Raw genomic sequence first — 22,311 nt, 5'->3', positions numbered from 1 at the left:
TGACTCTTACGTAGTAGTTTTGAAGTAACAATAAAAATCCACAGTGATTTTTAAACTTGCATTTGAGGTTTGCTGAGTTGAAAACAACAGTACATATTGTCTTTTCAGGACTAGTTGATTGATATTTGACTTTAAACATTCAGAAGTAAGCAATTGCAGTCTCCTGGTTATTTCTTTGCACATTTTCCTCACTGTAGTAAAATATTTTATATTTAAGTCAAACAGAGGCTAAAAAAAAGGTATTCTGGTGAACTTTGAAACCCTAGTGTTTAACAAAAAATGTCTTGAGGCACACAGATCTCAGATCTCTTTTGGATAATTAACCAAGTACAAAAAGAAACCTGTTTACCACTCTTTAAATGAGTGGTTGAATTTATATTGAAAGTCATACTTCTATATTGTTTCTAGTACTTTAACTAAAACTTGTATTTATTTTTAATTTATGTATTAAATTATTTAATTTTTATTGGTTTGAGATTTTTTTAGTTACCACAAAAAGAGGTATTCTCTAATTCTCTTCTGATTATCAGCAGGAAGTGTTTAGATTATGTTAGTATAATTTCATTTAGGACTCAAATCAGATTAATGGTAGTCAAAGCCTATTTAGAGTAATTAAACTTTTTTTTTTTTCATTTAGATGTCACCAGAATCAGTTGTGTTTTACAAAAACTCCACAGTAAATTTACACATGTGAACAGGCTAAAGAGAGGAAGGTAGATGGGGCTGGAGGAGAATACAACACCCAGCATTAAAGTTTCAGTTCTTATTTCCTGATTTGTATTCAGGAGTTTGGAATTCGACCAGCATTGCGATATTTTGTCTCTAAAAGATGCTTCTTAATTCTTCCAAACCTTTCAGAGCCATAAATGATAGAAACAGTCAACCTTTGTGCACAGCACACTGCACCTGGGAATATGTTGCTTTCCATGGAATCAGAATTCAGATGTCCCACAGGACAATTACATCTTATTATGAGAGAAATTAATCCAATTTATGTCAAGCTATAATAAAGTATTGAAGATTCGCATACTAAACCCTTTCAAAAATAGACTGATTGCTATGGTCCTGACTCCCCAGTTGTGTAGATATGTATCTGTGTTGTAAAATGCATGTCTCCGTTCCCCATTCACTTTATGCCTCAGAGATCCATATTAAAATTATGAGAGCCAAGTTTACCAGACATTCTGGCATAGCATGGCTTGTTGGAATAATATTTTCCAGAAACACATGGCAGTTCTAACAGAATCTTTTCCTTCTGGGTTGTAGATATAAATGAATGTGAAAGCAACCCATGTGTCAATGGAGCCTGCAGAAACAACCTGGGATCTTTCAATTGTGAATGTTCTCCTGGCAGCAAACTCAGCTCAACAGGATTGATCTGTATTGGTAAGAATCATGCACAGTGCTGATGCTCCAGCTTTGCTGTACAGAGTATGTTTGCAGCACACTGATACTTCAGTTGTTTTCTCTTATTATCAAGATGGGAATAAACTGTAATAGCATGAACCTTGTCAGGCCCTTCAATTTTGTTAGTCGAGGCAGTGTTTCCTTCATGGAGGTAGTTACTTTATGCTCTAAGTTATAAGCACTCCCATACCACACACATATTTATTTTCATTACTCTAAGAATGCCTTAGGCATCGATACAATCAAATTCCTACTGCATGCTTTCTCTAAACAACCTTTAATGATAAACAAAAATGTGTTAGAATTTGGACTCAGATCATAGGACTAGGACTTGAAGAGCTTAAACTTTAAACATAAAGAATTTATTATTTTTCCTTCCATCAGTCATATATTTATGGTCCACAAAAAGAGAAGGTAGCTATTTTTTTACTCTTGGAAATCTCTGGGGGCAAAGATTGCAGAAATTCCTAACAAACTTATTTTAAAGAATCAGTACTTTGAAGGTGGTTCTTGATAATAACAGTAGGACATAATGTAAAATCAGAGAGTCTGGTCTGTTATTGCAAGGAACAATTTAGCTCATGTAGGAGAAAAAACTGCCCCAGTAAATTTTTCTGCTCTGAGTGTCTGTGGCTCCCTTGGCTAGGCAGTTCACACATTATCTCATTAGCTAGTGTCCACCTTTATGGGAACTAAATGTGTATTTCCAATTTGGAAGATAGTTCTGTTTTACATATTGCCAAATAAATTGGCAGTTTTTGTTTGTTATCTAGTTAGTATGACTGTTCTCTTTAATGTTTACCAAAGTCAATAGATTATGTCTGATGTTAATAGTATTTAGCTGGGTCCTAGAGTACCTGTTCGTAAAATGAATCAAAGTCCAGAATTTAGATGAAAACCTTCCTTTGGAAATACCAGCTCTTCATCTTCCCAGAGCCACAGCGGGTGAAATTTGAGCCTTGTTCTGCTTTCCCTTTTAGGAAATAGATTGCCCTCTGCCTGGGGCATTACTTTTTTTGTCTTATAGAATTCCTGGTTGGGGGGGGCGGGGGGGGGGGTTGTGGTGAGATGGATTGAGTAGGAGAGAAGGAAGTGTAGGTTGGATCTGGTAAAGCAGAAATATTTTTGCTAAGCCACAATTTCTAACTCACATCAAGTCATTTTATTATGCAAAGGAAATGAATTCAGCAATAGTCCATTAATGTCTCAGAAAACTAAAACTGTATGCCCCTTGAGCATCAAAGATATTTTAGTTTTTGCTTCATCATAAAGACTTCTATTATTTTGACCTTTTGCCCTTATATTTACTAATGCAAAAAGAACAAAGACTTTATAGTTCAAAGTCAGTTATGTTGTACAAGAAAACATCATGATAAAATTTGATATTGCAGCCTACAGCTGCTTAGAAAGAAAATTTACTGAATATTTTGAAATTGTAGATATCATTTTATCTGCCTTTTTTTCATTAAAGCCAGAATTAAGGTTTTAAAAACAAAAAGTGGTATACACCAGAAAAATTGTGAATCTTTAAAAGTTGTCAATGGTTCTAATCAGTGATTATCCTACAAAGTGTTCTCTCTGAGGATCCATGTCTCTTAAGTTGAATAAAATTTCCCTGACATGATTACTGAATAAAATTTCCCTGACATGATTACTAATCTTAAATAAAGTTAGAGCATATGAAAATTAGGTATTTAGAATATTGAGAGATTCAGACTTTGTTCTGCAAACTTCCTAAATGTAAATTAATTCTAAACTACTCGGTAAGCTGCTTGAAAAAGACTATTTATTCTAGTTGAAAATGATGAAATGTAATAAGACACATATTTTGTTTAATCTTTTCTGCATAGAAATACTTCTATTGCCGTATGTGATCCAGGCCAATTTCCTTTATTTCTGGATTAAGTTTCACTCTAGCCTTAAACTAGAGGACATGAGAAGGAGAGTGACTCCCCTGTGTACAATCCAGGAACTAGTCTCTTTACTGATTTTAGCTTATCTGCAGCATTTGGCACAATCATCACTCATCCTTCCCCAGAAATTGTTCGTTTCTATCTTCCTTTCTTTCCCAGCCTACTTACTCAGCTTCTATATTCTTCTGCCCTCCAATAAGAAGGTCAGTCAGTGGACTTCTTTATATCTCTGTCCAATTTATATTTAGATACTCTCTACATTGATACTTAATTTTGTCTCTCCACCCTTAATTATTTCACTGACTTCAGACATGTAATTTTAAAGTGTGTGCACAGTGTCTCTCTCTGGATGTTTAATAGATGTTATAAACTTAATGTGTCCAAAACACAACTGCTACCTTGCAGCGTAAACACTCCTGCCTCACCAGGTGCTACCTATAATTTTCCAATTGCCAATCCCCAAAATCTTGGATACATTCAATCTCAGTAAATCCTCCTGATTATCCTTGAAGTTCATTCATATTTCATCCATTTAGCATTATCACTAACAATCCCCAATTCCAATCACCAGTATTTCTTTTCACAATTACTTCATTTGTTTTCTCTTATTTTCGGCCCTGCAATCTATATTCCCCATAACTTCCAGGTAATGCTTTTAAAACATACATCAGAATTTGTCTGGCATTGCTAAAATGCTCTTCACCAGGTTTCTTTCCATGTTTTGTTTCCTTCTTTTCTCTACTCAGTTTATAAGTCAGGACCTCTCTGACCACCCAAGATAAAGTAAGTCTTTCTCCCACTTATACCCTAAAACTGCTTTATTATTTCCAGAGCTCTTAGCCAATTCCTGACTATATAACAACAGTTGCACAGTATTTGTATGAACAAAAAAAAAAAAAAGAGTAGGAGAGATTGATACATGTGTATACATGTGTTATTTACTTTTTATTTTCATTTATTTGTGTAGAAAAACTGGAGTGTAGGTGTGGGGTAGGGGTGTGATAGGAATAATCAGAGACAGAGTGGGGAGCAGAGCAGGCAGATTTACTGAAATGCAGTGCTAAGGGCAACTGTGGGTGAGTCAGAGGTCTGCTACGCCATATGTGGTGTTCCTCCCTGGTGGGGGATCAAACTCAGGCCATCATGGTGTGCTACAGTTATAGCGCTGAGACTTAACCCCTTAGCCCAGGCCACCAGCAGAAGCCCCATTTTGTAATTTTTAATTATCGATACACCAGCTTCAAGAAGCCTGGTGTTACAGAGCAAGGGCTCTGGAATGAGAGTAGGCAGTTTTGAGTCTAGTTGCTGACACCAGTCAAGTTGGGTGATCTTGGGTAAGCTTGTTGGCCTCATCTGTATATTCCTTGTGTGGTGGTTTTAATAAGAATAGAAGCTAATGCATAGAAAAACTCTAGAATAATGCCTATTAATACCTCAAAAATTATCTTCTAATTACTAATTACCAAAGTCAGTAGTCTCCATTCTTAAAAAACAAAACAAACCTTATTATCTTGTAGCCTTAAAAAACCATCCCTCTTTCCTCTGTATTAAGGAATTTATTGATGTTAACCTATAAAACACCTGATATAAATGCTGGTGAGCAATTTTTTTTTTCCATTTGCATGTTTAGGTTACTCAAGCTGAAAAAAATCAAAGTGGCTCTCTGTCCCTCCTCTGCTTCCTTGGCCTGTAACTTTTTGTATCTAGTCAAGGACAGTTGTTTGATATTAGCCCTAAAGGAGCTGGGTTGTAGGTCATTCCCTCGTACTCACTATTGCCATCCATAAGGAATCAGTGATTACAGCTTTTCCCTTTGTGAGCCTTTCAGTTTCACTGTAAATCCCTCTCTGTGTCTCTAGTCTTGTTTTGGTTTTATTGTTGAATTTAGCAGTAAAGTGTTATCTGTCCATAGCATTAAATGAAGTTTTTCATTTTTGCTTTCCAAGCCAGTGCCACAGGATGCCATTGAGGTTTTGTTAACTCCTTTAAACCATTTCCTGAGGAGCTTATCAAATGCAGACTCCAGGGCACACACCTGGAGAAATAAATCTGCACGTGAACAAGAGTCATAGTGATACTATGAACACTAATCTGACAGCCAAAGTGCTAGAAGGAAAACTTTATACATGATTTATTTTACCCAATTCCTTTTTGCTATGTCAACTTTGACTGGATTCGTGTCAAAATCAGTTATTTAGCCGTTGTATAAGGAGGACCTTAAGTTTGTTGTGGAGGTGTAGACTAAAAGTTAGAAATAGTTGTCACCAGGGGTTGGGCTTATAGGTGAATTTTTAAATTTCTTTGCTCTTTCTTCAAATAGTTTACCACAAGAGTGTGCTACTTTTAAACTAGAAATAAAGGTATGTTATATATATATATATGTGTGTGTGTGTATATACACATACATATACATATATATAGACACACATATATATATAAAATGTTTTAAAGTATGTTTAAAAATATATGTTTTAAATATATGTTTAAAGTATATCTTAATACTATATAAACAATGTCCTTGTTGTATATAGAGGTAAGAGCTCCTTATTTTTATATTTCCTATTCCTTTTCAGACAGCCTGAAAGGGACCTGTTGGCTCAACATCCAGGACAACCGCTGTGAGGTGAACATCAATGGAGCCACCCTGAAATCAGAGTGCTGCGCTACCCTTGGAGCGGCCTGGGGAAGCCCCTGTGAGCGGTGTGAGCTAGGTAGGAGGGACTTCTGGGTTCTTGTTGGAAGTTACTCCCTCAAGGACAACCATAAGTCAGACCACTGCTCCTCCTACAGTGTTGTCTTTTTTAGTGAACTTTATCCACTCTTTGTATTGGGTACTTGTTGTGATTCTTTTACAGTAAACAGGTCTCCTGAGTAGTCTAGGCAAGGAAGGGGACCTGCTAGGATCTAAGTACCACTCTCATGAGGCCCAGTAGAACATGATATCTCTTTCCTTTAAATCTTTTATTTGTTTGCTTGACATTCAGTTGGCAATGTGAGAACAAAAATAAAGAAATTATAGGAAAAATTATGTGACTCTCAATGTCGGTCGACACTGAGGAGCAACATGGCTGTGCTACACGGAACTGAACAGAGGACAGAGGTGGTCCTTGGCCCCAAAGCCACTGCTTGTGTTTTGCTTTGTTTGTTTGTTTTATTAATTCCACTGCATTACATCTTGAACTTAAAATAGGTGTAACTTCTTTTATAATTTGCTATTCTCACAGATACAGCTTGCCCCAGAGGGTTTGCCAGGATTAAAGGTGTTACTTGTGAAGGTGCGTATGTCTTAAATGATACTGTAAAGCTTTAGAGCGGTAACTAAATTACCTTTTGCTCTCACACTTTGAAGATATTTGTTATTTTCAAAAACTTGAGGCTTCAATAAAAAAGACAATATAATCAATAAATGTTCAAGAATATACTTATAAACAGCTCAGAGTTGCCCCCCCACCCTATTTCTCCTCTTTATGTTGTTGAGTGAATTTTCCTGAGGCCATCACTAGTCTTAAGGCACAGATCAGCTGACATAGGAGCACATCTGTGCTATTCCATGGAGTGACAAGGCTGTGGTCGTTTTCAAATTACTACAGCTTGTACTTAGGAAACCCAGAGGCTGTGTTGTGGAATATTTCTACTTAACTGCAGTAATTCACACTGTGTTACAGACTGTATATGTTATAGGAAATAAAATCATCCCAACTTTTCTCTTTGTAACATCTTTATCCCTCTGCTTGCCTCATTTTCCTGCAGATGTTAATGAGTGTGAAGTGTTCCCTGGAGTTTGTCCAAATGGACGCTGTGTCAATAGCAAGGGGTCTTTTCATTGTGAGTGCCCTGAAGGTCTTACTTTGGATGGAACTGGACGTGTGTGTTTGGGTAAGATTCATGCCCTTATATATGTCATGCAGGAAAGCAGCCCTGAAATTTTCTTTTTCCTTGGACACTGACTAGTCCAAAGAAATTGGACTTTTAGCTGGAGAACTTGTTTTAAATGAGATACTTTATGGGAAAGTCACTAAAGGAGCCATGTTTTAAAAGTGAATATACTGGCCCTTCCTGGTGGCGCAGCGGGTTAAAGCACAGCACTGAGAATCTAAAGCGCTTCCGCATGAGTTCAATTCCCACCTGCCCCGGAGGTGACCACATGGCGTAGCAGACCTCTCCTGACCCGTCCGCTGCTCCCCTCAGCAGTGTACTTCGTAGATCTGCCTGTTCTGTTCCCCACTCTGTCTCTGGTGAAGCCTCTCACCGCCCCTGAGCTTCTGGCCTGTACTCCAGTTCTGTATGCACAAACAAATTTTAAAAAAAAAAAAAAAGTGAATATACTTACATGATGTAGTTTTTGTTTAATACAGAAGACTAGTACTACTCAAATTTTGTCTTAAATTTATAATTTCTTTAATCAGATATTTTGGGCAGTCTTTCACACTGAATCACAGAATAAGAGACTTATATATGCTGAGCATAGAAGAAAAATTGGCTACTAGCATTTGAGGTTAACATTTTCCAGCCCTTTTTTTGTAAACTGTTTGCTTAGATGAGAGTGGGGAAAGTATTGAACACATTATGTTGTCTCTGAAATACTGTTCAATCCTGATCCTTCCTTTGCCACTATTAGGGTTTAATTTTTCTTAATCTTTTATTTTCTGAAGATCTAAAAATGGAAACTTGCTCATGTACTGTAGAAGTACCTTGATAGCTTTATTTTTAATCAGTGCTGTGCTTGATTAAATTTGAGTTTCAGGATTGGAAAGGAAACTTCTAACAATTCTGTGTTGAATCTAAGCAATTTATTTACATAAAGTTTTTTTTTTACAAGATATAAGTTTTTTTGTAAAATAACTTTAAATAGGTTTTATTTTTAAAATTTAAGCTCATAGACAAAACATGAGCAGTGATAGGGTTATGTTAAAAATTCTTTATACTACTTAGGTGTATTTGATTTTTAAATTTGTAGTAAGGGAAATTTTTTGAAGTATCATACAGTATAGTTATTACAGTTAGCACAGATTTCATGTTAAATTTTTTTTAGCATTTCTAATTTTGGATATAAAGTATGACTTTAAAATCATAAAGACTTTTTTAGAAATTATAATATCAGAGTTTAATAACTGAAATATTCTTTTCAGAATTTTATGGTTAAATTAACTACAAGTTTATTTAAGTAATTTAAAAGTAAATATCTTTTGAATATGACAGAATTTTAGTATCACTATAATCAAATGACTAATGAAATCAAATTGCCTTCAGTAAGGAAAAGATGATATGAAAATATATTGTTGATGGCAAATTGTTACTCAGCAAGTAAAGTACTATTATCACTATTATACCATTTGTGATACTTTACAAAATAGTGGGTTTTTCATCCTTGTACTTTAGATGTATTTGTCACTGCTTGAATTATGCTGCATTAATTTATTGTAGCTGAAAATGGGAGAAAAGTTTCAAGAAATTGGCATATGAAAATGTAAAATTTTCTGAGACAAGTACATGTAAATCACTATGATAGAAATTAATCTAAATCAAGGGTCCCAAGCCCAAAAACTTGCAGGAATAGGTTTTTCCTGTTCCAGCCTCATATTTAAGTTTATGTGCAAGCCAAGCAAAACATGCACAGGCCACATGTGATCAGTACAGTTGGGGGTGTTTTGATTCCTAATGTTAGTATTGATATGGATCTCACTAGCAAAGAAAGACTGAAGATCATTCAGCCAAGTTATCCTCACTAAATACTGTCAATACTTTTGTGGAAATTTTGACTTTAAGTGAAATTACATGATAGAAGCAATTTTATCATACACTAACGTATATGCAAATTCAGTTCCTGTGGGAACATAACCAAACTTGTTTTAAAAAGCATCAAACAATGTTAATGTTGAACTATAATTTGTATTAATTTTCTAGCTCTCTTCTAATTTGTGGTTGGGGGAGACTGGGCACACAATACACATACACACACACAACTCACGCTCAGCCTGGGACAAGTTATACTTGCCCATTCATCTAATGTGCACATTTTTGGGATATGGGAGGGAAGTGAAGTACCTGGGGTTAAAGCCCTGTGAACATGGGTAGACATGCAAACTCCACATAGAAGGTGGCCCTGAAGTCAGAATCCATTCCTCCTCCCTGCCAACATTATATCAAAATCTATTAATAGAATGTTATTTAATTACCTTTGTACCTAGTTCAAATGTTTTTATTTCAAGTAACCCAGAATGGATTCTTGAGCAAATTTACCTCAGTGACTTCAAAAACAATTGGACTCAAGCCAGAATTCTCAGGCTACCTGTACTTCAGTAAAATTTTCACATCTTGTTAAGGTCCTAACTTCCCCGGTGACAGTGCTGGGAGGTTTGGCTGTAACTGAGACCAGTCCCTGGCCCCTATGGTAATCAGACTTGCTGGATTACTATCACACTTACACTGGCAGAGAATGTGGCTTTTTGATTGGTATTTAATTCCCATACATAAAGCAAAACCAATTCCTATGAATACCTGTGTTCAGTCTACCCAATCAAAATGAAAACTTACCACAGTCTTATTTTTTAAAAAATCGGACATTTTAACTATAAAACTTGGAAAGACATGTAACTCCAGACTAAAGGAAGTTGCTAAAATTTATATTACCTTTGGTTGAGAACTTGAAGAATCAATATTGTTATTAACCTAAAATTGTAAACAAATTGAATTATTACATTAATATTTTCATCAGTGATTTCTTTTTCTCTGGTTAACAATTTCCAGGTTTAGGGCAGGATTTAATGTCTTAAGATGTTCTTATCAATGAAAAATTTTATTTGCTTAAAGAAAATTTTTTCAGAACTCATAATCTATATCAGCAGTTAGACAACCAAGTGTTGGACTGTAGTTTAACCAACAGTTCTATTGGCTAACAGATAAATGCGTTATTTATAGACTTGTTAACTTAACTGTTGCTTGATCTTTTAAGGTCCTGGCTAGCATGTTGACACATTGGTATGTTTCAAGGTTCAAGGTATATGTGACATTGAAACAAATAGTTTAGGCCCTTATTAGGGTAATTTTTTTTTAAATATTTACTCATACAGAACTGGGGTACAGGCCAGAGATGCGGAGGGTGGGAGGAGCCACCAGAGACAGAGTGGGGAGCAGAAGAGGCAGACTGTCAAAGTACACTGCTGAGGGGAGCAGCGGGCGGGTCAGGAGAGGTCTGCCGGGCCATGTGGATCTCCTCCGGGGCAGGCGGGGATCAAACTCATGCAGAAGTGGCTTAAGCTTCTTAGTGCTGTGCTTTAACCCGCTGTGCCACCAGGGAGGACTGGCCCTTATTAGGGTAGATTTACATAACCCAGGCCAGAAACTATAATGCAAAAGTTAAATTTCCAAAAAAAAAAAAAAAATTAAATGCAATCAACTCTTTTTTTCCTTTGTAAACCTATTTTAACAACTGTATCATGCTGGCAAAGGAGTATAGTTGTTCGCACGACAATCTTAAAGGACTGCTCACAAACTACTTTAAATAATTCAGAAACAAGAAGTATCTGTCATTAAAATTATTTTACTGTTGTGGAAGTGAGCAATACACAAGATGGATTTTAAGTGATGATATTAAGGAGTCTTTTTTCCCAGATACTAAAAGAGGATACTTTGCTTTCTTTCAATGACTGTCCTATGGGGACCAATCCAGGAAGTCAGGGACCATGTATCTCTCACCTCCAAGTGTACCTTTGGGGCCTGTCATCTTCCCAGACACTGAGCAGATGCTCAGCACATAAATGTCCCATGAAACGTACAGACTCAAACTCTGATTTCTTGCTCCCTGTAGACATCCGCATGGAGCAGTGTTACTTGAAATGGGATGAAGACGAATGTGTCCATCCTGTTCCTGGGAAGTTCCGCATGGATGCCTGTTGCTGTGCAGTCGGGGCAGCTTGGGGTACTGAGTGTGAGGAATGCCCCAAACCTGGGACCAAAGAGTATGATACACTGTGCCCCCGGGGGCCTGGCTTTGCTAACAGAGGGGACGTGCTTACTGGTCGGCCATTTTACAAAGGTAATTGTCAGTGCCCCTAAAGCTCATGCTCCGTATTCTCTGGTTTTGCTTTAAACATTTAATTTCACACTCTCTTTCTTCATTAAACATAATGGCCGGCATCATGGCAAGGAACATACCCAGGAGTATAAATCACTAATGTTTAAGATACATTGAAGTAAAGAAGTAACGTTGCTGCTGATCCCACCTTCTCAGGTCTTCCCACTCGACCTCTTCTCTCCTTAGTGCAGCCCCAGTCTAGATGCAGCCACAAGGCAGCAGGAGTCCTCCATTCCATAGGGCCAACACCAAACAGTAGTCACAACTCTTCATTAAGGATATACAATCTTTTTAAGATTGAAATTGTTTTTATGGCATTAATGTGAACATTGATCATTTTGATATTCTTCTGGTTTTACTTAAGTACATTCTCTCCATCGTGCTAGATTTTTAATTTAAAATAACGGACCTACTCTTTATGTCAGTCTCTGTTCCCACTCTGTTCTGCTTGTAGATATCAATGAATGCAAAGCTTTTCCTGGGATGTGCACCTATGGAAAGTGCAGAAACACGATTGGAAGTTTCAAGTGTCGTTGCAATAGTGGCTTTGCTCTAGACATGGAGGAAAGAAACTGCACAGGTAAGAGTGTCCTTCTGGTACATATATCCTGAGTTTTCCTTTGCTTGATTTGAAAATACACCGTCAAAATCCCATCCTTTTACTGAGAACATGTAAATGTCCCTATTTCTTGTCCTTATTCTTAAACCAACTTTTTTGTTAAGAGCTGCAAAATAGCATGAAAATACTACTTGTTTTATCTATGGTGACAATTTAGAAATAGGATTTTTCAAAATAGGAGAGTACTATCATAGTATATAACCATTTAGCCAACAATCGTATGAACTTGATACAGTATTCTGCTAGAACTTTTATGGTTTGTAGTAGAGATGTTATAACCTCACCTATGGACAGTTTTCTTAGTAATTATGCTTTCGTTACTATCCTTACACTTAATACAAAATCAGCCACTTTAGTGTGAAAAGATATGAAATTCTAATTTTTCTATTAGGAAATATAAGAAATTATTGTAAAATGTTATCTTCAGGATCTTATTTTGAGAACTCTGTTTAATCACACTCTTCTTGAAACTTTCTCTTTTCTTCTGCCCTCATAACTACTACAGTTTCATGAAATCTGTTGACACATCCTATTCTGTTAAGTGCCACTATATTCACTCACAGATCTCCCTGGCTTGGGATATGCCCAGAGCATTTCAGAGCAGCCCATCTAGTCCTCTGAGGCACCTTTGTCTTGTCCCACTGCTCTTACTCCCATGTTGTCACCAACTCCAAGTACTCTCACTATTCTCTCCAATCTGGACTACTGAATTTTGCTGGGAGAGTCTGAAATCCTTAGACTCACCTTCAACCAGGCCTCAAAGCAGCTTAGTGACACTCTGTTCCCTTTTATGTGTCACTTACTGAATTTCTCCCATTGCCTCTTCTAAACCCCTCTGACCTTGAGATCCTTTCATCACTTTTTACACCTCATATTCTTTGAAGTGTAAAATCTGAGATTGAGATTAAAATCTGATTTCCAGTTCCGTTCTCGCTGACACCCTGTCTTGAAGTAAAATGTCCTTTCCAGCCCTCCCTGGTAGCGCAGCGGGTTAAAGCACAGCACTAAAAAGCTTAAGCCACTTCCGCATGAGTTCGATCCCCGCCTGCCCCGGAGGTGACCACATGGAGCGGCAGACCTCTCCTGACCCGCCCGCTGCTCCCCTCAGCAGTGTACTTCGTTGATCTGCCTGTTCTGCTCCCCACTCTATCTCTGGTGAAGCCTCTCACCACCCTTGAGCCTCTGGCCTGTACCCCAGTTCTGTAATGCATAAATAAATAAAACTTAAAAAAAAAATGTCCTTTCCTTGCGCACTATCTCCTTCACTCTCAGAGAATGAGTTGTGACTCAGATTCTTCTGCAGCTTTCAGGCAGCTCTTCTGCTCTCACCTCCATCCCACCTTCTGCCCCAGCCCCGTCTCAGCACGTTCACCCACCTCTCTCTTAACATTTCCCCGTTTCCTGCTTCCTTCTCCTAGATCTATAAAGAACTTCAAATGTTTACTGATCTCTCCTTTTCTCTCAAGCTGACATTGTTTTCCTGCTTTCACCTTGCATCCCTCTTTTTTAACTAGTTGTTTGCTTTCAAGTTAGAATTTCTACACAGCCCTCAAGTATCAGTTCAAAAGTCATGTATAAAGCACCAACTCTAACCAGAAAAAGCTCATATATCTGCCTTCTGGAAGCAGGGAGTCTATAAGTGTAGACTCAGGTTCAAGCCAATTGCCAGTGAAGCTGAGATTCTACCTCCCTTGGTCTGCTTGGCTCCTCCAGGCGTGTAGAGGTGGAGACCTCCCAGCCCAGCAGTGATTACTGCACCCTGCTACATCTGCTCTGGGAATGAGACCCTAGGGATGTATTAGGAACCAGTGCTGCACCCCCCCACCCCGGCACACCAACTCTAGTGGTCTTGTCCTGCCCTATCTCCAAATATGCATGACTTGAGCAAAAATAAATAAATAAATACAAGATTTAAATCTATGTGTCACCAAAACAAGCACATTAAAAATACTGATTCAGTGAACTCCATGGAATAGCTTCTACTGTGGCCCCCACGTTACAAATAAGGAAATTGCGGCACAGAGAAATTCAGTGACTTTTCGAAAGCCCTACACCCAATAGATGACAGAAATGGGGTTTCTATTCAGCCGTAGGTCCAAAGTCTGCCCTCTTTACCTTGGTAGCTCGACTACATCAGGATAATTTGTCCCTGCTCTGACCCAGAACTTACTCCGTGTTCTACATATGGGTCCTAACACCACTTCCTAGAAAAAAAGTAAAATAATTAATATGCTTGTTAATAGCTGCTTAATTGAATCAGTTACTTTTCAGTGAGGTCATTCACCAGGAGGAAGAAGTCCAAAACTAAGAAAAAAGAGCATATACAAGTTATCCACTAATAAATTGTGTAATAGAAAATCTTCATAATTGAAATCCATCAAAGAAATATACTGCCAAAAACATTTTTCTGCACTGTGACAATTTTAACAATAGGTCATGTTTTCTTAGTCATATTTTATAGCTATGACCTCTGTATTAGGAAAATCTTAGTGCCCTTCCTGCTGGCACAACAGGTTAAAGCACAACACTATGAAGTTATCAGAAGCAATTGCAGCATGAGTTCAATTACAAATGCTGCTCTTAAAAAATTCTTATTTACTGTAGTAAATAAAATTGATACATTAAACACATCATTTTTATATGAATATGAAAACCACAAATGTGAAATCACACTCCACAGTCATGCTGGGTTATATGTGCTGGGTGGCTCAGGGTTATGTGACTGAGTCTGCCTCTGAAGCTGTTTGTCTGTGGTGGGCCTGCCTCCCATATAGAGACAGTGGTTGCTGAGTTGTGCCTAGGCTACTCTGGTAAAACTGGCATAGTCTCTGTGCCCTTCATGGGCAGGCATTCCTGTGCCCACTGCCTCCTTGTCTGCTTCTTGCCTCCTTTAGCTCAAGTGCAGTGACTTGATTCATCCATCTGTTACCATTTCTAAGCCACACAGAGAAATCCACAATTCCAGAATCCTTACAGGCAAAAATTTTTTAAGTGCTTGAAGGAACTTCAGCGAAAGCAAAAAAAAAAAAAATTGGTATGAGAATAATGCCGAAGGATTCTGTTCCAGGCAGACTTGCCTTGTGCAAGTAAAATGAAGTCATCATGTCAGATTTGTAAAGCTGGATGAAGTTTCAGGGATCAGTCCAACCCCCTCATTTTACAACAATGAATCTGAAGCCCAGAGGTTAAATGACTTGGTTCATGGTCACAACATTGGAAGCAGAGCTGTAGCTTGAATCCTGGTATGCAAACTCCCAGGCCAATCTCCTACTACATGACACTACCATTGGGAGGTTTAAAAAGAGAAAGGGAAAGCCCAAAGGGCGATTTTTTTCCATAAATGAAATCAGTGTTAAAAGCTGGCCTATTTGGGGAGCCAAATATTAGTAAAATTGTTAGAAAGAAAAGAAGTTTAAAAGCCAGATAAATTTGAATGATAAAAAATATCCCTGTGTACCGGATCATAACAAAAGAGAAAGAAGATGGCATTCAGGGTGGCGGGCTGGCAGGGCAGGGCAGGTGCATGCTGGGGCTGGGCACCAAGGCCCGCCTGTTGGCAGTTTTGACAGTTGGGGAAAGGAATGTCCTTAAAGACCTCTCCTGCTCTGCTCGATGGTCTGAAAACGTGTTCGCATGCAGCAAGCCTCTTGAAATCTTGAAAGCAAAATTTCAAATGTACTGCACTTTCACTTGAAAGGCTGTATCCCTCACTCATCTCATTCTATTTTTCATTTCTTTAGACATCGATGAGTGCAGGATCTCTCCTGACCTCTGTGGGAGTGGAATCTGTGTGAACACACCGGGCAGCTTCGAGTGTGAGTGCTTCGAAGGCTACGAGAGCGGCTTCATGATGATGAAGAACTGCATGGGTGAGTGTGGTCATGCTCTTCCTCGCCAGTCTGGAGACCTGTCTAGTGCAGACTCGTTAGCTCACCCCTGGCTTGACTCAGAGCTGTTAACAGTCTGCTTGGCAAGGAGCTGTGGTGAGAGAAAGAACAGATTTAAATGTCAGACAGGAAATTTGCTCCTCGATAGCTCTTGGGGAGCCCCAACCCCTTGGCGCCTTAGTGGCAGTGAGCTATTGAGACTGGATTCTGTTTATTCATAGAATCTAAAAGCAATACAGACTAACTCAGGAGGGATTCATTTAAAATGCATGGCACTGTGTGGTCACTCCAAAATTTTTATTCAGTCATGCAGATCCCGTGTTGTTTTTCTTATTTGTGTGTCACTACACTTTCTTTTTTGTATTGCCAAACTTTTACTCCACCATTTCATTTTCAGTGAAGATTAAAGTTTAACCTTATAGGACATAATAGACTGTAACCTAAGATTTTTCCTTCACCTGGATTGGGAATATAGATAACGACATATGGAATCTCAACTTTAAGATATGAAACAAATGTAGTTTATTTTCACCCCTTGTAAACCTACTCACTTCATACAAGGCAACTATAGAACATTTACCATTTCTCTGCAAATAATGGACAACTAGTGAATGTCTGTTTAAAGCATCGGCCCATTTCCTGCTAAGCCCATCTTTTATATTTGAGTCACATTTACCTCAGATAGCAATTCTTTCTCCCATGCTGTATGCATGAATATTTTTTCCTCAGAGTTCTTTAATGGATCTCACGTTTTTACCTTTCAGACATTGACGAATGTGAACGTAACCCTCTCCTTTGTAGGGGTGGCACCTGTGTGAACACTGAGGGCAGCTTTCAGTGTGACTGCCCGCTGGGACACGAACTGTCACCGTCACGTGAGGACTGTGTGGGTGAGTTTGTCGCCTGAGCATGTGGTCCACACCCATCGTAAAGGACACAGGGCTGGTCTAACAAACTTGTTGTTTGGGGCACATGAAACCTAGCTTATTAGAAGTTGGGAATTCAGCTGTGTCTTTAGAGTATACTTCAGTGACACCTTCATATAAGTCGAGTTATCCTGGTTACCCCTTTTTCATTGAGCAGACTCAAAAGGCCCTGCATGAGGGACTCTCTGTAAGAACCTGTACTGCCTGTCCTTGGAAGGGCTGCTTCCTAAAGGTACAGCAGGAATATCCATCTGCACAGAATCCCCTCTGCATCCCTGAAGCTAACATCACGTCTGCTCTCGTGTGTATGAACATGTGAGCTCCCGCACACCCTCTTATCCGAGAAACACTGTGGTCTCTTCACTGGCCCCAGGGTCATCTGGTTTTGAGCATTCCAACTTGTGCTTTCTAAATTTACAAGGGCCTCTGGGCTTACCGTGTTCTAGCAGTCTGGCCTTAAAACTTTGATTTAGCCAGGAAATATCTTCACAGAAAATCGTTCTTGAAAGCATAAGCAAATAAAACAATTTGAATTAGGGCAGACCACACACCCTGTTTGAAAACATCATTCAAGCACACCTGCCTATAATACATATGTTTATGAACTCTGGTTAAATTGTTTTGTTAATATATTAGGTGAAACTTAAATCATAGACTAAACAGACATTTTTAAAAGGTGAATTAAAAACTTTTAAGTATTTTTATTTCATTTTAATTCTAGTATGAAAAGCTTTTTCACGCAGATGATTACAGAATAGGTACAATGGTTGTGATGTGGTAATCAAAGATCTCTTAAGTTCATTTTGTTTTATTTTAATTAGTTTTCATAGATCTTGTAGTTGAGAAATACCCCCTCAAAGGAGCAATGTACAATATAAGTTTTTGAGCATTTAGTGAAATAAACATTAATACTGCTCATGACTTAGTCTTTGTTCTTTTGAGATGTTTTGCATTTCCTATTACTGATTTTCTCTTACATTGTGTCTGACAAGTGGGTGTAGGAGTCAAACGTTACCTCTGCTGTTTTCTTCCTCTTCTTTTGTCTTTGCATGGTTGGTACTAGTTTGTTCTTTTTTAAGACACCTGCCCAATGTATAGATAGAATCATCTGTACTTCCACCTCTCGATAGACAATAGACACAGTTTGATGAAATGGATGAGTAAGTGAGGTCTCTTATCAGTGGTTTATCTTGTGGAGCCAGCTATCTTCTCTCAAGAAACTCCAAGTTATTAAGTAATTCTTGACCATTTGACAAAAACCAGATGCATATGCCAGTGTAAATTCATATACCAAGTATTAGCAATTCATACACTAAATATCTATGAGCTTCATTTCTGGCATGTGCTAGATGTCCCTGGTCTAATGTGCCCCATGTGACTATTTAAATTGAATTAAAATTAAATAACATTAAAAATTCATTTCCTTAACTATTCTATCCACATTTCAAAAGCTCACTGGCAGCTTGGTACTTGCCAGCACATATGTGGAATAATCCCATCAATGTAGGAAGTTCTACTGGACAGCGGTGTCATAAATAGAAGTACTAGAATTATGGGTTCTAACATTTTCTTTGAATGCCCCAGGAAATGATCTTCCCTGGAGATACCCAAAGCCCTTTAGAGATATGGCTCCAATGCAGCATATTCTTGATAGTTTCCATGGTATAGTTATTGCATAAAACATTAATGCTCTGTGTGGCATTTTTTTTTTGGTAGATATTAATGAATGTTCCCTGAGTGATAATCTATGCAGAAATGGAAAATGTGTGAACATGATTGGAACATATCAGTGCTCCTGCAATCCTGGCTACCAGGCCACTCCAGACCGTCAGGGCTGTACAGGTAAGGGTAGGTCAGGTGGGTCTGGAACTTGTTTTTCTCAAGTCAGTCTCGGATACCTTCCAGGAATGATTGTACATGTAATGAATATGATGGAAGTCCTCTGTCCTAAAAAGTGAATTTAAGAATGGGAGCCGATCTCAAAGACACTATTTTGGCCATTTTGCAGAAGCATGTCTAATTTTGTCATTGAAAATGCCCTAAACTCTATTATATTCCTCAATTCTTATTTTTAAAGATTTATTTATTTATGCATATAGAACTAGGGTACAGGCAAGAGGTGTGGGAGCGGTGAAAGAATTCACCAGACAGAGTGGAGAGCAGAACAGACAGTTCTATGAAGTACACTGCTGATAGGAGCAGCGGGCAGGTCAGGAGAGGTCTGACGCACCACGTGGGTCACCTCCGGGGCTGGGGATCGAACTCACACTGAAGCGGCTGTGGCTAGCTTGCATGCTGTGTCCCAACCCATTGCGCCCATATTCCTCAATTCTTAATCTTAGGCTACTGGAGCTAATGTTAAATGGAATGGAGTCATCAAGGAAGTAAGAAAGACTAATGGTTTCATAATAATCAACACAAGTGCAGGGAGAGAAGTCCAAAGCTATTTAAGCATTATCTGTTTAGAAAAAAGAAACACTATCTTTTTTTTTTAAGAAAGAACACCTAACAAGTGACTTATTAGCATTGTTGTTTTCACAGATATTGACGAGTGCATGATAATGAATGGAGGCTGTGACACCCAATGCACTAATTCGGAAGGAAGCTACGAATGTAGCTGCAGTGAAGGTTATGCCCTCATGCCAGATGGAAGATCGTGCGCAGGTACAGAGAGGAAAATAAGTAGAGATTCTGTACATATAAATAAGTTTTTCCTTACAAATTCCTCTCCAGATATTTTTGGCGGACCTGGAGGGAAAAAATAATACTTACATTTAATAACAGCCATCCTTATTTTCATTTGTTGTTCCATTTTGTATCATCAGATATTGACGAATGTGAAAACAATCCTGATATCTGTGATGGTGGCCAGTGTACCAACATCCCTGGAGAGTATCGCTGTCTGTGCTACGATGGCTTCATGGCTTCCATGGACATGAAAACCTGCATCGGTGTGTACCAGATAAGGAGGAACGTGTAGATGCACGTGTACACACGTGTTTCCATGCACAGTTACGCACACCCCGTCTAAACCTAAAGAGAGACTTTTTCAATTATTAAAAAATTCCGTGCCATTGCATTGCAATACTGTGTCTTAGAATAGATTACATTTTAATTGTTTTCTATGTTCTTTAGTATTATGCTATTCACTTTAAAAGATAGCTTTGAATCACCAGGATGAATAAGATTTAACCAAGGTATTAAAAACAAATTTTCTAGATGTGAATGAATGTGACTTAAATTCAAATATCTGCATGTTTGGGGAATGTGAGAACACCAAGGGATCCTTCATTTGCCACTGTCAACTCGGTTATTCAGTGAAGAAGGGGACCACAGGATGCACAGGTAAGCCTCACCTTCTTCTGTATTTTGCTTTCTTTATATTTCTGAGGCCCGCCATTGTCCCTATTTGTTCCTGGCATCTCTGGGACCATTACAACAGACTCCGATGAGTAACCACAGGAAGACGTTGGGGGTCTGGCCCATCTGTGGTAATGCACCATGTCTGGGACCCCACCACAGAGTGAGAAGGGTGGGGAGCCTGGTCGCATCGTTGTGATGTGCTTCCTTCTGGCGGCTTGCTGCAGCACTCACTCATAGAGGACCACTGCCAGGGCAGGAGGCACACAGGGAGGTGCCCAGCCAGCCATGCTTGGCTGTTGCTCGCTTGGCAAGTCTTCCGACCAAATGAATCTTGGTTTACACTTGGACCCTCTTCCTTTCCCTCAATTTTTCTTCTTTTCTCCGCTATTCCATTTGCTTTTGCTCTCTCCCGTCCCGTCCAGAGTAGCTCTCTCTTTTATCTCTTTCTCTTTCTTTGCTCTCCCCAGCCACTTTACCTCTTGTTCCCACTCTACCAAATTTGTTCTCTCTTTCGCTTAAAGGAAGAGCTAGGATGTCTCCAGGGCAGTACTTTGGCCCAGGTGTTCGTCGTTGCTCCATTGAAGGCCCGCCTTTTAAGCCCTAGTAAGGTGTGTTACTCAGGGCAGGTAGTAGGAAGCTTCTTCTATAGCAGCCGGGCCCTAAAGTTCAGTGCAAGAAAGTAGGTGTATTCTGTGCAGGATGCTCTGAAGTCTCTATGTATGTGTGTGTTTTATTTCAGCATCTATATATGCCATTGCTGAGCTAGATAGAACAAACTTCCTATTCTAGAAAGCTTTGGAGACTGAAAGCTATACATGTATGCATGTATGTGTGCATCACATATTCATATGTACATGTGTAGTGGGTGGGTGGATGGATGGATAGATAGACAGACAAAAGTTCAGGTGATATTCCAGGTAACATTTCCAGTAGTCTTAATATATTCCCTGTTCTCTTTTATTGGTTTATGTATAGAAGAAAAATATGCACCAGAATATCAGTTTCAAGAACTGTAACATACATTGATATCATAGAATGACAAATAGTATAATTTTCAACGGAGACTGCGCTTTTGTCATGTTTAAGTCAGGCTTATTCTTAGTAAAAATATATGTAATAAGTATTAATAAGATAGAATAACAATCTCTCTTTAGAAATAAGATTTCTTATAATATTCTCATACCTTCTCCCTGGGGCTGTATCTGGGTTCAGGCCAGAAAAGGCCCCTGGGGCACACGGGATGACATGTGTGTTTCGGAGGCATCTTACTCCTAACAGAGAGTGGCTGACAGTTTCTTCTGGGGAAGGATGTATTTGATTTGGACCATAAACTGCCAAACTTTGTAGGAGTCTAAAAAAAAACTGAATAAAAATTATGTTAATGCTTTGCATAGTTTTAGATATTTCCATATTTATCTTAACTTTTTACCTACATAGAAATGCACTTTAAAGGAGAACTCATTCGTTTTCATTTTATCTCTTCCCATTAACTAATGTTTCTCAGATGTGGATGAGTGTGAAATTGGTGCTCACAACTGTGACATGCATGCCTCCTGTCTCAACGTCCCAGGAAGTTTCAAATGCAGCTGCAGAGAAGGATGGGTTGGAAATGGCATCAAATGTATTGGTGAGTTTGCATGTGTAGACATCCTTTGGTAAGACACAAAATCCACAAGACCTCTCTTTGTCCATTTGCTAACGCATGTATATGAACAGGAACATGCTCTTCACCCTCATTTGTTCTCTTAAAAATCATGTGCTATCTTTAGTTTCAAAATAAATTCCTATGGCACAGTATCCTTCAAACTTGCTGTAAATGATTGATTTACAACAACGTGGCTTGGCATCTGCCTTCTAATGTGTTGTTCAGTAAAATTACTTGATGTGCATCCAGAAACTCATCCAGCTGTATGATGAGAAATTACTAACACATACTCCCAGACATTTCATAGAACAATCAGTAAGATTTTAAACCCAGTGAAGTAAATGAAAAAGAAGAAAGGACTTTTTTTTTTTTCCTGAAAAATCTAAGTCTCTCTTAAGTGGTCTATACCAACTTTGCAGTATAACATAGAATTCTTCTTCCAGAGAAATGTAAATGTTTCGCTGGGTCTGGGTCTGA

At 38.5% G+C, this 22,311-nt stretch overlaps 1 protein-coding gene across 1 annotated transcript in view; it reads left to right on the top strand.

The window, feature by feature from the left end:
• The window catches only part of FBN2 (fibrillin 2), a 223,976-nt gene that overhangs the window by 143,887 nt on the left and 57,778 nt on the right, over positions 1 to 22,311 (top strand). Inside the window, exons 20-32 of the mRNA XM_004686681.1 lie at positions 1,267 to 1,386; positions 5,894 to 6,031; positions 6,545 to 6,595; positions 7,071 to 7,196; positions 11,128 to 11,355; positions 11,849 to 11,974; positions 15,754 to 15,882; positions 16,665 to 16,790; positions 18,543 to 18,668; positions 19,368 to 19,490; positions 19,652 to 19,777; positions 20,046 to 20,171; positions 21,694 to 21,816. Of these exons, the coding sequence (XP_004686738.1) occupies positions 1,267 to 1,386; positions 5,894 to 6,031; positions 6,545 to 6,595; positions 7,071 to 7,196; positions 11,128 to 11,355; positions 11,849 to 11,974; positions 15,754 to 15,882; positions 16,665 to 16,790; positions 18,543 to 18,668; positions 19,368 to 19,490; positions 19,652 to 19,777; positions 20,046 to 20,171; positions 21,694 to 21,816 (1,668 nt within the window). The remainder of the gene's footprint in view (positions 1 to 1,266; positions 1,387 to 5,893; positions 6,032 to 6,544; positions 6,596 to 7,070; positions 7,197 to 11,127; positions 11,356 to 11,848; positions 11,975 to 15,753; positions 15,883 to 16,664; positions 16,791 to 18,542; positions 18,669 to 19,367; positions 19,491 to 19,651; positions 19,778 to 20,045; positions 20,172 to 21,693; positions 21,817 to 22,311) is intronic.

This window comes from Condylura cristata, unplaced genomic scaffold (assembly GCF_000260355.1).
Source record: "Condylura cristata isolate star-nosed mole 26May11 unplaced genomic scaffold, ConCri1.0 scaffold00021, whole genome shotgun sequence".
NCBI lineage: Eukaryota > Metazoa > Chordata > Mammalia > Eulipotyphla > Talpidae > Condylura > Condylura cristata.
Note: the sequence above shows the minus strand (reverse complement) of the source record. Positions and strands in the feature narration are given on the sequence as shown.